The 15,951-nt window shown below is 36.2% G+C and overlaps 1 protein-coding gene across 1 annotated transcript in view; it reads left to right on the top strand.

The window, feature by feature from the left end:
- Positions 1-1,048: 1,048 nt before the first annotated feature.
- Positions 1,049-15,951, top strand: part of LOC149785128 (uncharacterized) — an 80,939-nt gene continuing 66,036 nt past the window's right edge. Inside the window, exons 1-7 of the mRNA XM_089931276.1 lie at positions 1,049-1,260; positions 8,187-8,279; positions 9,597-9,667; positions 10,216-10,380; positions 10,745-10,888; positions 13,983-14,093; positions 14,919-15,191. Coding sequence (XP_089787402.1) covers positions 1,130-1,260; positions 8,187-8,279; positions 9,597-9,667; positions 10,216-10,380; positions 10,745-10,888; positions 13,983-14,093; positions 14,919-15,191 — 988 coding nt within the window. The 5' untranslated portion in view covers positions 1,049-1,129. The remainder of the gene's footprint in view (positions 1,261-8,186; positions 8,280-9,596; positions 9,668-10,215; positions 10,381-10,744; positions 10,889-13,982; positions 14,094-14,918; positions 15,192-15,951) is intronic.

Here is a 15,951-nt window from a genome sequence, read left to right as displayed (position 1 = left end):
AATCCATTTTTAAATTTTGTTCTAAATTAAGCATATTCAAAAAAGATTTAAGATAAATAAATAAATAAATGTCCGGTTGAATAGTTTATATTTCTTTCACGAAATTGTATTTATATTTATAACCTTAATATTTATCAATGATAAATGCGATCGACACATAAATATATGTGGTTTTTATATTTATTTTTTTCCGATTTCTGGGTACTATCTTGCAGTATAAGCAAAACTCGATACTAAATCTTCGATTTAAGTCGACCGCTACGTTGGCCTAGTGGTTAGAACGTCCGCATCATGTGGAAGATCGCGGGTTCGAACCCCGGCTGAGTCATACCAAAGACTTATAAAAATGGTACGTACAGTTTCCCGCTAGGCGCTCATCATTAAGAGGTTAGTGTTTGGACTGGTCGGCCTGGCGTCAGGATAATGTCACTGGGTGAGACATGATGCTACATGTCTGCGGCACGATGCCCCAGTGCTAGACATCTCTATAAATTACCACATTGCAGACATCATAGCGATATGACTAAAATTGTTAAAGCTACGTTAAAAGCACACACACAAGCACGCGCGCGCGTATTTAAGTCCCTATTTGTCTTGGTATTTCTTGTACATTTTAACATTGTGTATACGTATAGGCACATACAATTATAAATGCATACAAATAATAATCATCACACACACACACACACACACACACGCGCGCGCGCGCGAACTTGAAATCTTACACAGATTAAAAAATGAAAGTAAAGTTGATGATCAAAATGGTGTGATTAATACTAAAGGTAAACATTTTATGATATCGTATTGCAGCTTTAAGCAAAAACATATATAGTCTTATACGCACAGCTGCATACATGGAAAATTACTATTGTATTTTAATATTTTTTTTGTGAATAACAAATAACAGCTTCAGTAAGAACATTGTTATTCGGTACTGAATAATATATATAAATCTATTCACTCTCTTGTCCAATAGGGATCGGGAGGCCTGATCAGAAACCAATACAAGTACAGATCTGCCTGTCATTATCGGCACACGTTCCTCTCATAGCCTACAGCCAGGTAAGCAGATTTCAAAACTTGTGAAAGGACATATGAAATGGTACATGATAAATAGACAGGCTGCAACATGAAGGCAGTGATTGCACTACTTTTAATCGTCCTTTATTGCATTCATTCAGCTGTTTGCGCCGGATGGGGTTGGGGAAGAAAAGATGATGGTTCAAAACAGCCGACTGTGGAGGGTGAATCATTGAAGGGGTAAGTGGAAGACATACCAACTGATCCAATTTTTCTGGAAAAATGTTTGTTTAAACAATTTTACTGACAGATGCAAAGCAAACCAATCATCATTCCAATTCTAATAGCAAGAAATGTGCGTTCATTCAAGCTTCATTTTATATATGGTTCCATATTAAAATTCTACTTAAGGGGGAAAGCGTTTTTTCTTAAATATTTAAAAATTAATCTTAAACATTAGTTACCGAAAGCTGAATCAGTTTTCATTGCTGAGTGCACATTTTTTTTTTAGTTTGGGGAGAAATAAAAAATTGATATTTATTCATCGATTTGGGGAGGGGAGAAATTTCACATGAAAACAAACAAGTGCAATGTTGTCGGCTTAGACCTATCGCACGCGCGTTGTCCATAGACAAGAAATCCAGTTTTTCGTAAATGTGTGTCCCGCAGGTGCAGAAGATGACATTACTTTCAAGCCGTACGATGTCGACAACTACGATGCTTTCTCCTGAAATAACAGATTTTGGCGGTCGTGAAAATGTTTTTCGGGAGGACGGTGAAACCAAACCTGATTCCCGACCTGTGCTAACCGAGAAAACCCTTCGTAGCTAAATTTTGTACCTACATTAAACCTGATCCAACCAACGCAAAAGAATTGGTAAAAAAAAAAAACATCAGGAGCGACTGAACAGGGCTGTTTTAATGATTACAGAGAAGGTTTTGGCCTTATCGTCTACTTTTACAAAAACTGTTTTTGTGCATCCAAGCATCCATGACTATCGTGTTGTGTGTTTGAGCATGCGCGCTCAAGAGTGCCCAAACGTAATTCTGAACACTATCGATTAGATGATTAGATCCTTTGTTCCAGTGCGAAAAAGCCCTGCGAAATATCCATAATGATACGCACAAAAATGTTTTATACCCTCATCCAGGGCTATCTTGTGTGACATATTAATCTTTGTGTTCTCTTTGAAAATTCAGAAACATATGTGTTGGAGTATTATGCATCACGGATCGATTGACACTATACACGGTGCCCAGGTCATGGTTTTTGCTGTGATACTGATTCCTGTCCCAGGCTATCCTCTAGCTTTTATTCACATGATCTATTCTTCTAGTTCGACTGTTGGCTCAAGGGCGTGTGATTTGTAAAAGTGCAAGTTCACATGTATCGCCTCGAGATTTGTTCAGCCTGGGGCGGTACAATGTTTATACTTAACACAGCAACAAAAGTGCTCGTATACCACCATGTCCACCAAAAAAAGAGGCATCATAACCGAATACGAATCTTCTCATATTATAGTAAACATGGAACCGGTAAAAGCAGTGGACCATATTTGGCAAACCTACGACAAGCGGTTCTTGAAAACATTGACGAACAGCAGGTAGTCGTGCATCAGAGGGCAAAATTTTGTTGATTTTTCTAACTTCATTTTGCCGTCTGCCGTTCCAGAATAACAGTTGTCCAAGATACTCCTCCACTGGACCTAAGGTAACACGTATTTGTCGGCCGTATCAACTGATTTAGTCCCGAACGAAACACTATCACTTCCAAATAGTCGAAGTTGTGGGGCCCCGAGTGGCCGAGTGGTCTAAAGCGCTCTCCGTTACGGATCACTGCCATCTCACCTCTGTCTGCGTGGGTTCGAGTCTTGGATTCAGCCAATGTGGGTAGGTGAGAAAGCTTGCCAGTAGCTTCTCGTGGGTTGGTGGTTCTTTCCCGGGTTTTCCCGGGTTCTTCCTCCACCATTAATACTGGCCGCCATGTATAGCATATCGTGTGCTGAAAAATGGCGTTAAACCCTACAACAACAACAGCAACAGTTGGCGGATCTGAGCTCTCTACGCTTTGTTATAGTTACTGATGCAAACTATTAGTCATGTCTCAACTAGTTCACGCCTGATTTTACTTCATTAATTTTCATTAGAATCGTGGTTACAGAAAGCGTGCAAGGCTGTCAATCTATGTAAACCAAATCGCACGTATACATAATGAGAGAAGGAATCAACCACTCAATAACGCCTCACGCGAAGAATTTTAACTTATCTTTACGTCTATGTTTGCCTCTGGAGACACCACCCGGAGTCAGGGCCTCAACGTCATCATACAAGCTTCTGGATTTTCAGTCACTCTGATGTGTTCGGCTTGCGTAAACAGAATATTCGCTATACTTAGCTTAAAGGTAAAAGGACAAAGCAAATGGGTGGAGATTGGGAAATCAGACAAAGACAAGGTATACGAATCATCTGCACACTCTGCCAGTACTGAGAAAGATGGAGTATTGGTATAGCTCGCGTAAAAAGTGCATGCCATCTACAAAATAACCAAACCAATGGAACGAGAATATTTGCGCCCCCGTGGGTTCTCGGACTGAGGTGCAAAATAGATGGATATTGATCACTGGATCTACCCAGAGCATTATAAACCAACCAGGAGAGAGCAATGGTTAATTGGGGTTTCATTGTCAGATGTACTGTAGGGCGATATTGTTACTATAATAATAACGTGAAATTTGTCGAAACGCCCCTGGCGATCACCTTTCGGCCTGAGTATGTGGGGTCCTATATCATTCGTCTCACCGACAGAAAGTTATATTTGAAAAAGACTCGCTCTGGCGCATCAGAGTAATCGGCCAGAGAATGAAATACGAGTTAAAACTACGGACAGTGGGCATGGCATTTGTGACTATTGGCAGCACGGAGATAGAAACATCTTATAAGTAAGACGTATATGCAGTCACTTCCTCTTTTCCTAAACGTACCGGGAAACGCTATTAGCTTGCCATTGCAGACGACTAGTATTGCGTGGGAAATATTGGTCTTTCCAGGTAATTTGGCCTCAACAGTTTCATTGTCAGCTGTGTATGTCCATGTGGGTGTATTATTATAATTGGTATGAAAATATATTTGCGCTATGACTAGGATTTGAGTTAACGTCGTTTCCCTTTTAAGTCCCCTGGTTTCTGTCACGGTGCCAGACAAGACAACGGCATATGCACCTTAACAGCGTTGTTTGCATTGCCAGGATGCACTTGTGCGACGTGCTAGAGCGAGTCGCCAGAATAGCCAGCAGATTCCACTGACGTTTCGCAAAACTTCTCAACCGCGGACAAAACTCCGAGATGTGAAGTAACATTTTAGGACCCGAGAACTTTTTTATCCAGCAACTGACGCGCAGAAACGAGGCGCCGTGCAGTATCTCTGTCCTTCTACTACGCGCATCTCACGAACTTTTGACCTCATCCCTATGGACGACGCACGCATACTATATTGTCATACAGGTCTACTGTACCAAGCCTGTACTTCAAATTACAGAATATCAAGTTTCATTCAGGTCATTCGTAATAATGGGAAAGAGAAGAGCCACATATATGTGCATGTCATCGTGCTGTGATTAATCATGATACAATATAGAATGATAAAGCACAATGTCGAAAAAGAAATCACACGCGATATTTTGCTTAATTTAATTATCTTATGATCCATTCTAAATTTATCGCTGGTTTCAAACTTACACGAAAAGAAAATTTATATTTTAAACTGTGAGAAGTTCTTCTCCTTCATCCGTCCCCTGTTCATGTGAGTAACGCATTCGCATTTACGATCATTCCATGCCACTTCAACAATTGGAAACACGTATGCTCCTTCATATTGAGATACTGAACTAAAATAAATTTAACTGTGTGTACCGCTTGGGCATCGTCCCAGTTTTGTAACACAAAACTCCACGGAACATTTTATATCAATCATAACCATTTTAAATTATCTGAGTTTGGTATAAGTCATTATGATAGCACATACGGCAGAATACAATTATAGTTCTAGAAAGATATTTGGGTGGATGTCACGTGCTTCCTTCGGTATTATTTTTAATACTGGTGAAGGTGGACAATACAAATTAAAATAGCTTCGAGCCCCCAGTCAGCAATGCCGACGGTATAGGTTTATAAATAACTCAAGGTGAAAGGTATAACATTTTAATAAAATATATCAATTGTAATACAAAATTTCAGCGACAAATTTCTCAATCGCAATTTATTTCGAACAAATGCAAACAATGACCTATTTACAGCTGACAATTACTATCATCATATGAATCTAAGGTCTTAAATAAGAGTGTTTCCCATCAGTGATGTGTCTGTTACTCATCTGTCCGCCGTTTGTTTCTCTTTTGGTACTTCCGGTACCCTTGGTTAATGTTCTCCTGGCACTTCTGGATCCGTCCTTCCGACACTTCCGGTACGCTCTACTCAGGCACTGCGCTTCCACCCAAACAACTGACCTTCCGTGTGCTCTCGACGTGTCTTCCCTCTCACCCATCATCGGATGTCGCCTATTACACTCACCCGGAAAGCTTCCAGTGGAATTAGAAGGGACGTACAATCTTATCTCCTTGCTCTAATCTCAGGAGAATTAATCACATTCACAGACCTTTCATCAGGATAATGGCGAATACATTATCAGGTCAACTTCACATCTAAATATTCCATACACGCTTTGTTCTATAATAATTGTGCTATAACAATAACCATAGTATCAACGACTTCTAATACATGCATACATTCCTAATTCTTAACTTCTCGACATAGTAACTATCATCATCGACAACAATCATACATATTTCCTACCCTACGAATTAAGACATACAAATATACCAATACTTAATTATATGTGCATAAAATCCACCAATGACTAACTCCGCATAATTCGCAATCTATATATTTATAAAGTAATAAAGCAAGTACAAGTTCTAACACAATTCACTAATGCATTCAGTTTTGCATTACGATGCAACATAGTAAATTACACAATCCAACAATCTCCATACGTTAATCTTGCAATTACACAATCCAACAATCTCCATACGCTAATCTTGTATGTTAATAATTCGCTATACGCTACGTTACGATATGTTGATAATTCAGCTATACATGGAAGATTTCATTTCTAAAAAATAAAATGTACATAACAATGCATCAATCTTACAACACCTAGTGATGAAAGTTTTTTTGTGTTATTTTTGTTTTAAAAAAGTAGAGGATTTTTAAATTTAATTGTTTTAAATAATTTATTTATGGCTAAATCAGAAATATAGCTCATATCTCGGCTCTCGTAGAATGTCGCTTCCAGTTCCTCATCATAGTGTAGTTGATAGTAACTTTTCCTTTCGTTGTTGTTGTTGTGCATCCTCTTGTATCAGTGAACTTTCTTTAGCTTGTTGAACTTTCTGTTGATGTCGTTGCTTTTGTTGTTGTTTTTGTATCTTTTTTGTTTGTTTGGGGTTGTCATTGTTGGGCTTGTTTGCTGTTGTTGTCTCTGTTGCTCTTCCTTTCTTTCCTCCTTCTTGATGGGAAAATTTTTCATCTCCGTAACAAATACTTCCATCTAGCGGCTTATCCTTTTTTAAGAGTGTTGGGCATTTTCTCTTCATATCCCCTGTATTTCCACAAATTCTGCATTTCCGGTGATATATACAACCTTTTGTACTATAATTTTATTGGAAACCCGTGCATGAAAAAACTGCTTTCATTTCTTCATTTCTTTTTTTCTATTTCAATAATCCTTATCATATTTTCAATTGGGTTATAGGCATAAGTGTTCATTCTAGCACTTGTTACTTTCACTTTAAATTTCTTTTCAAATCGTTCTACTGTTGCCTGATGGATATTTCCAGCGGCAGCTCCGATAAGTGCGAGTCACCCGTTTTTTAAAATCTTTTTCTTAAGATTGGTGTTGGTTCCTTTATGTATAATGTTTCTCCGCCAATTTTCATTTCGCCGCAAGGAAGTATCGGCTGGTCTCCCATTGATCTAATTTAACCTCTTTGTTCTTTTCTATTTAGTGCATCAGAGAGCTTAAGTAGAATCTGTATTTACCAGTTATCTATTCCATACGTTCCCTCTTTGTATGCGCAGTCTAAAAATGAGCCTTCTATTGCCTCTATTCGTCTTGTTATCAAATATCTTTCCAGTTCTGTATGTTCTTTGCAGTTCTCCATTTTGCACTTGGTGTACGTTTATTTTTCAGCTGAAAAAAAGACTTCTCACTAGTTGTTTTTTTCTTGTATTGTATTGTTCTATGTTTAATCTCTGGTTGCTTCGGCAACTTTCTGCTATTCCACTGTCCTTTCTCTATATTCCTTGTCCTGTGGAACTTTGGCCACTTTGTCTCCTTCGTGCCATGGCAAGGATAGGTTGAAATATGAAAACTTTGATTTGAATCTCTCAATTTCAATTGGATAAGGTCTGGTCTCTTTGAAAATTGCCCTGGGGTAATTTAGCACTAACGTGGGGGTTTTCTCAGGTTTCCGGTCCCCAAAAGCTCGAAAGTGTTCCAGGCCGGTTGTGACAGCACTGACTGAGTGCAAAACAAAGAAAGGATACCCTTACATAATACGTATCAACATTTTCTCATGTGTTCTTAACTATGAATTAAGTATACGTTATATGTATACATGAAGAATACATCATCAAATTTTCCCCACAACGTGACAGTGGACAACATATACGATGTTGATAATTGAAAAAATAATAAAAGAAAAAGAAAGGCGAAAATGTCATACAATTACTTTAAATATATAATGAAATTAAGTTTGACGATCCTATCATTAAATTATTAACAGGAAATGACCTAAATATGCAACTTTCCCACCTTGTTGGTTGATATTTTTTTAACCTTTCTATATTTTCATATTTTAGCTTATGATGGATATTTTTAGACAGTTGAGTATATAGCATCCGAGGATGACAAATCATCACCTCATCCACAGAATATTGAACGTCGAAATTGTTTGGTTCCTGTCTCCCGCACCTTTAACACAATTTGATTTTTCTGACTCAATAACAAACAAAATAAATTTTAAATGTTTATTTGACCAAAGCTGGTTTTGTTTTGCTTGAAATGTACACAAGATTTAGAGGAAATAAGTATTTGGATTTTTTCCTCAGGGGAAGTCACGTTACCCCCTACACTGGATATAAGAAAGTACGGAAAGTTAGATCCTGTGGGTTTCTATGGATGGACACATGCAGCAACTACGAGTAACATAATACTCTCTCTCTTTCTCTCTCTCTCTCTACACACACACACACACACACACACACACACACACACACACACACACATACATACATACATACATACATGCATGCATGCATGCATACATACATACATACATATCGTTTACTTACGATTTTATTATAATATATTATGATCACACATTATAGACATCGAGTATAGAGAGGATTATAGAGCGTAAACAATTTGGCGATTTTCGATATGGAAATTCAGTAGAAAATTTTATTCTGCGCATATTAAATTTATTATACCTATGACGAAGTAGAGAATTCCAGTTTTGTTGGTTAAGAGCATATTTCTTTCAATTTTATACCCACCTTAGGCTTAATAGAACGATCAACAGAAGATTTAACTGAATATGTATGATTAGTGGCAAAACAAAGTACTTATTCAGGTAGTTCAAGGATAAACTATGTATCTGATTTGACAAATGAAATTCCAGTCTAATATAAGCAAGATATTCGTTAACTGTTGATCCCAATATTGAAGATTCTAACTGCAACATGAAAATACCCATTACCATAAGTTGCAATATTTTGTTTGGGTGCAGATTCTCCTTCTAGGATATTCATGTACCACTAGACAGCGAATACATTATATTGGAAGGTAGGAACACACATCTAATTAAGATTGTGCTCATGAGAAATTACAAATATGTATATTGAGAAAGAAATCCTCAAAGAACAATTCTTGCACAATGTGTCAATGCTAATAGTAATTTGAAATTTCGAGTTATTGCTTTGATATTAAAGCTTATGAATGTATGATCTGGAATAGTTTCTATACAAATACAGTAAAACTATGCTTCCTCGTATTTCAGTTATAAATTTAATTTCCCTAAAGTCTGGAGTAACGTACGGCTAGAACTTATTGTCATGGAATTCAACTTGTTGATAATGAATATCCTGAAATTTACTCAAGCAATTTTCGTTCTGTCTGTTTAGTTCTTCTGGATATATATATATATATATATATATATATATATATATATATATATATATATATATATATATATATATATATATATATATATATATATGTGTGTGTGTGTGTGTGTGTGTGTGTGTGTGTGTGTGTATCCATCCCGGTTGCGCGTTTCAAATTACCATGCACACGTGACCAAATATCAGTTTATTATTTCTTACTTAGGAAATGTCTCAAAAGTTGGTAAGAAGTTGGCAGCTGATGGATGTGTCATTACTAAATTTAATTGTATAAATTAATTTGCATGCTTTTTAAATATTATTTTCCATTTTGATTACAACACTTTTGTTCAACAGAACAGTAACTGCCATACTGTATAGATGTTGTCCCGGGTGGGCATCTGCTGATGGTAAAGACTGCAACATGCGTATGTATATTTCATGTTACTCGAATATTTCCTTAAGATATGATAAGCTTCTCTCTTATCAATAGTTGGCTTTATTGAACTGTTGGTACTTGTTCATATATGCATTTTTGTAAATATGTGACTCCACAACCTTCGTTAATGAAAATTTTATTTAATAGGATTTTGTTTGGCCAACACAACCTTTTCTGTTCGCAGAATCATCTTTGCACTTTTGTATATAAAAAAACTGACCTCACACCATTCGCCAACGACCTCTTGATGCAAATTGTATCAGAATGTTTTTAATAGGATTTACCTTGACTTGTTTGGCCACCAAACATTTGCTTTTCGCAGAATTATTATTATTCTAGCATGCAATTTGTATCATGAATCATGCATCATACACACAGTTAAATGGTGCTTGTCATTGAAAGTATGAACTTTCCAGTTATGGTCTATTTAGAAATAAAGCTTGAGTAACATGCACCAGTTCTTTAATGTGGATAATTCATCTTTAATTGACCGTTTTGTAATTGTTTCTTAAAATGAATAATATACCTCTGTTTTAGCTGTGTGCGCTGGACAGAGGAATCCATTAGCCTGCAACCTAAATGAAGGGTACGTTAAACACCGTGACGGGCGTATTGTTCAGAATAGTGGTGGTTCATGTGTGGACGCAAACACGTGTGGCAATTGCAATGAAGGTTACTATCCAGATAGTGGCTACTGTCGAGGTGAGTAGAATAACCTAAAATAAATTTCCGCGATTCAGGATGCCACCCACCACCTTTACTTATCTAAAGATGCTAAATCAGTTGTATTAATTAATAATCTGTAAATGCAATTGTCAAAATTGAGTTTATGTCAACATAGCGTTTATTTCACTTGTGTTCTTTAGATGCATCGATATACAGTGCAAATCATGCATGTGCTATCTCTTTTAGTGTTTAACAGCTAATTAATAGCGGAAGACTATTACATTTTTGGCACATATAATAATATCATCCGGAAGCATAGAAAACCCATATGTATTTGGCCACAAATATATCATTCTTCGTTGGAAGGATACTAACTTAATGCCAATTATTTTCTTTTTAGCATGCCCAAGGACTGACAAATGCAACATTCCCAAATGTGAGCACGCTGGTGATTCCAAATGTGTGTACTGTGATGGAGAATATACCCCAGAGTACGGCGCATACGCTTACACCAGATTCCTCGATGATGGAAAGACATGTAGACGTAAGTATATTCACCTACCCACCCAAGTAAGGTTGTATGTATGTATATATGTATGTATGTATGTATGTATGTATGTATGTATGTATGTATGTATGTATGTATGTATGTATGTATGTATGTATATTTTCGTGTGTGTGTGTGATTTGGATTTTTAACGTAGCTTTAAAAAAAAATTCAGTCATATTGCTACGATGTCTGCAGTGTGACAGTTTATAGTGATGTAGCATGATGTCCCACCCAATCACATTATACTGACACCAGGCTGACCAGTCCAAACACTAACCTCTTAATGCTGAGTGCCAAGTGAGGCAGCTGTTAGTACCATTTTTTAAAGTCTTTGGTATGACTCGGCCGGGGATCGAACCCACGACCTACTGCATCCGAGGCGGACGCTCTAACCACTAGGCCACCGGAGCGGTTCATGTATGTATGTAATTATGTATGTGTGTATGTATGCATGTATGTGTGTGTGTGTGTGTGTGATTTGGATTTTTAACGTAGCTTTGACAATTGTTGAGTCATATCTCTACGATGTCTGCAGTGTGACAGTTTATAGTGATGTCCAGCACTGGGGCATCATGCCGCAGACATGTAGCATGATGTCCCACCCAGTCACATTATCCTGACACCAGCCGACCAGTCCTGACACTAACCTCTTAATGCTGAGCTCCAAGTGAGGCAGCTGTTAGTACCATTTTTGTAAGTCTTTGGTATGACTCGACCGGGGATCGAACCCACGACCTCCCGCATCCGAGGCGGACGCTGTAACCACTATGCCACCGGAGCGGTTCATGCATGCAATGTAATGTAATGTATTAAGTTACTCTTATGTATGTATGTATGTATGTATGTATGTATGTATGTATGTATGTATGTATGTATGTATGTATGTATGTATGTATGTATGTCAGACAACGGAAAGTACTATCCCTGGATCCAGCAAGTGGATATGTGATGATGGAGTGAAATAAATATACATTGAGAAAACAGAATATTAGTTTAGATAAGACAATTTTTAATTCGTTTCTTACTGAGATTCGAGCTTCCGTGTGTAGCAGGCACAACTGCATGACGACCCAGCAATTAATCTAATAAACATTCACTCCAGATTCCCGTAATAGATGTCAAGGCAATTTTAAATTAATATATATACACCAGACAAAGCGGAAAGTGATATCACTAGATCCTACATGAGGATGAGTGATAATATATAGTGAAAATATTAAATATTAAGAAAGAATCATATTATACATGCTAGAGAAATTGGAAGTCTTTCCTCCGCTTACGGTAACAACATCGGCATCAATTGCATAACATGTTACGTTTCATTGTTTCTGTCAGTTAAATAGGTCATATGCGGGAATGTTAACAGAAAAGAATAATTTTTGCTAAATTAAAGTGCATTATTTGCCATAAAGATACACAGTTGAAAAATAAACTTTGTTATGTTCTAGTTCTTTTATTTCTCAGTAAGGCGACAGTATGTAAATATCCAGTTCGCTTGCGTCATTGTGCATGTGATTGTTTTCTGTTTTGTTGTCCACCTTGAGAAAAGGGATTCGTAGATCTCGAAAGCAATCGCTTGGCCAGTTTCTCAGACTTACTGTATAATACTTTGTGATCTTATATATATATATATATATATATATATATATATATATATATATATATATATATATATATATATATATATATATATATATATATATATATATATATATATATATATATATATATGTGTGTGTGTGTGTGTGTGTGTGTGTGTATGTGTGTGTGTTCACATTTGCAAATTTCGTAAGAACATTCTGGAGATAAAAATGAGACTTTTGATCTCCCGCGCATTCAGATTTTTACAGTAAGCAATAGCAAACGTAGTAAATGAGAGAATATTTCGAAATGTGTACATTTGTGGGTTTCACACATGTGTATCACTATGTATATTCATTCTGGAAGGTCGGGCATGACGCCTGTAATGCCAAAACTGAAGGCGTTTTCCTCCAAGAAACACTTTGCAAAATAAACAGGAAATCACTGGGGAAAAAGCATGGAACTTTCATCCTCTTAAACACAAGATGATGGGTGTTGGATGGCAAGACTTTAAAATGCACCGACTTAGCAGAATGTAAACTACAGTCGTTTTTCAGATACAAATATCAGCAAGTCAGTAAACAACACTTAAACTCCCGTTTTAAATTAATACATAGTGTACGTATTTTATACGTATTTTGTTCATGGCTATATTATGTTATATTCTTTCATCCGTTTTCTTTTAACCTATAGATTCGTTTCAATCTATGACAAACTTATGCATTCTTTTGTATTATATTTATTAATTACCCATGTGTATATGTCGTGTTTTGAAGACCATGTAAATGAATTTTGTTTAATTTAAGAAATTAATGCTTCACAATCAATGAATGAATTAATTAAAAACCGATATTTACCGTCATTGATGGAATATAACGTATAATATGATTTTGACTACGGGTTGTTTTTCAGCAACATTAACAAAATTACCCGTTTTATTTAGTGACATGATTTGCTTTCAATTAAAGTGGCATCTTTGAGAGAATTTAATGGCAGTGTCCCTGAAATTTTTTCTTCTTAGCACTGATGACTTTTTGAGATTTAAAGAAAAATAGATAATCTCCCGTCACTATTCCTCCGCTCCGTCTTTTACTGTGTGATTCTTACACAACGTACAAGGAGTTGATCTTGGCTCCAAAAATGATTAAAAACTTTTGTCATTATATCAAAGTTATTTACAAAGTAATGGTTAAATAAGACTCTTGGTACAGTGTATTTTCAATAATGCAAACTTATGTACATATTCTCACTGCATGAACTAACCAGTCCAAAAGGAATATTTTCGTTTCTCGTCACTAAGGAGTATTTTCTTTTCTCATAAAAGTCACGTTGATCGAAGACGGAAATGACGTTCAATAAATGGTAGCTTTTGATTCATTTAAGAAAATTTAACTCGATATTAACAAAATATTGACTGAAAAAGTGCTTTAATATTAATAAAGATACATCTCTTGTCGTTTTCTTGCAAGGAAGAATCAACGATTCGTTTGTTTATGAACTATTCCAGAGGCTTGCTCATGGCGAAAAGGAAGCCGTTGTTATCCCGGAAATTGTGCCGATACAACGACTGCAAGTTGCAAATGCCTAGATGGCTTTTCTGGATCAGACTGTGACCAAAGTAGCACTCTCCCCCTCCCTCTCTCTCTCTCTCTCTCTCTTTCTCTCTCTCTCTCTCACACACACACACACACTTACTTGTACAATTTTGGTATTCCTTATATAATTAAAGTTTTTACTGGGATCAAATCTCTACTATCTTTAAATATATCGTATGACAGTGGCATTTCCGGCTGAGTATTTTGTCAAATTTACTGATTTAAACTATGTATGTTTTTATTTTCCCTGGAAAACGAATGCAAATGTAAAGTGCATGTAACTCGCGGTATCGTCCTTGCCTTGGTTTCAGTTACTCGCAATTCATGCTTTCATTCCCTCCCATCGTCGCTCTTAAAATGCTTAAGAATTCTATCGCCTCCCAGAGATAAGAAATTTCGAAGACTGTATCGCGGGTTTTTTAACAGTCAAGTTCCAAATATCTTGTGGGTTAAGGTCTTTATCTTAGACCGAGCTGGCGATGTTTCGCATTACAATGCATGCTAGCTGGAATGAGCAGATTGGCAGAGTTTCAAGTTTTTAGTGTGGTACAGTAAAGATGTACCTATAAACTACATATGCATAAGTTTCCATTGTTTTCAATTGGTAACAAAGGGGCATTAATACTGACAATTTTTACCGACCAAATATTTCAAAATGCTTCTTTATCTTAAAAACGTTTTGTAGCATGAAATATAAACTATTTAGTAATTGCATATATAAAGGTTCTGAAAACTGAGTGTAAATATAAATGACGTAATAACAAGAAAGAAAATATGATTATTATCCCATGTAATTAGATGTTTTGTTTAATTTTTCTTGACATTTTGCAAGTCATTTTGTATTGCAGTAATCCAGGAAACGTCTATTCTGACTAATCACCTAAAGCTAACTGCGGGACTAGAAATTGTTGAAGCTCCTCCAAATATTTCAAATAGCGATGTTCAGCCTACAACCTGGACCAATCATAAGCTCAATAATTTGCGGGCCCACGCTATCTTAAATGGAAATTTTCAAAAAACACTCCCAAATTATCCATATCTTCCTAAATCCAAGGATACGTCACAAAATTACTCAGAAGTTGGAATTACTCACGGAAAAGTACAATTAGATTTACACAGAGGTATTCTCTCTCTCTCTCTCTCTCTCTCTCTCTCTCTCCATAATAACGGAGAAATTTCCATTAAATAGAATGAAAAGAAATACAAAATTTAGTTAAAACCTTGCCAAAAATTGAGTGAACTGATTTTTATGAGAATACTTTTTGTGATAAGATGTTCGCTTGAATAGTGATTTCATTTATCAAAATTGAATAAAACTATTCGAATTTAATCCCATGTAATATATCATGTGATAGGATTTTCATAAACTTTTAAATAAGAATGTACGAATGTAAGAATCAGACATTTTATATTATCATCCTGCTGGTATAAAGCAGGAAAGTTAGAACAATTATCTTGAAAGCTGAAACCTTCTTGTAACACAAAGGAAGTTCTATTTTGCCTATCTGTCAGGAAAATATGTACCGTGGCCCTGGAAATTAATACAGTTATTGTATTGTTTGTAACTGTACTAATACTGACTTGTCAGAAAGTTAAATTTCATGCCATTTATTTCACAGAAAGGAGGTGGGGAAGCACTGGCATTAATTCTGTTTTCACGTATATATTCTTTAAATTCTTTCATGAAAATAGTACTTTTATTATCAAAATATTCTTGACCTAGCTTGAATTTTAAATTGTACTCTGATTTAAACTTAAGCACTTGTAATTTGCAATTTGGCTACAATTGCATAACAGCCTTTACCTTTTTATATAACATGCAACTGATCACTTGTCAGATTCATGTGATTTTTGAGATGGAAAAAAGCGGAGAAACCTGGA

The sequence above is a fragment of the Sinohyriopsis cumingii genome, chromosome 13 (genome assembly GCF_028554795.1).
Source record: "Sinohyriopsis cumingii isolate HCF-2022 chromosome 13, ASM2855479v2, whole genome shotgun sequence".
Lineage (NCBI taxonomy): Eukaryota > Metazoa > Mollusca > Bivalvia > Unionida > Unionidae > Sinohyriopsis > Sinohyriopsis cumingii.
The sequence above is the reverse complement of the archived record's forward strand: the minus strand, read 5'-3'. Positions and strand labels throughout refer to the sequence as shown.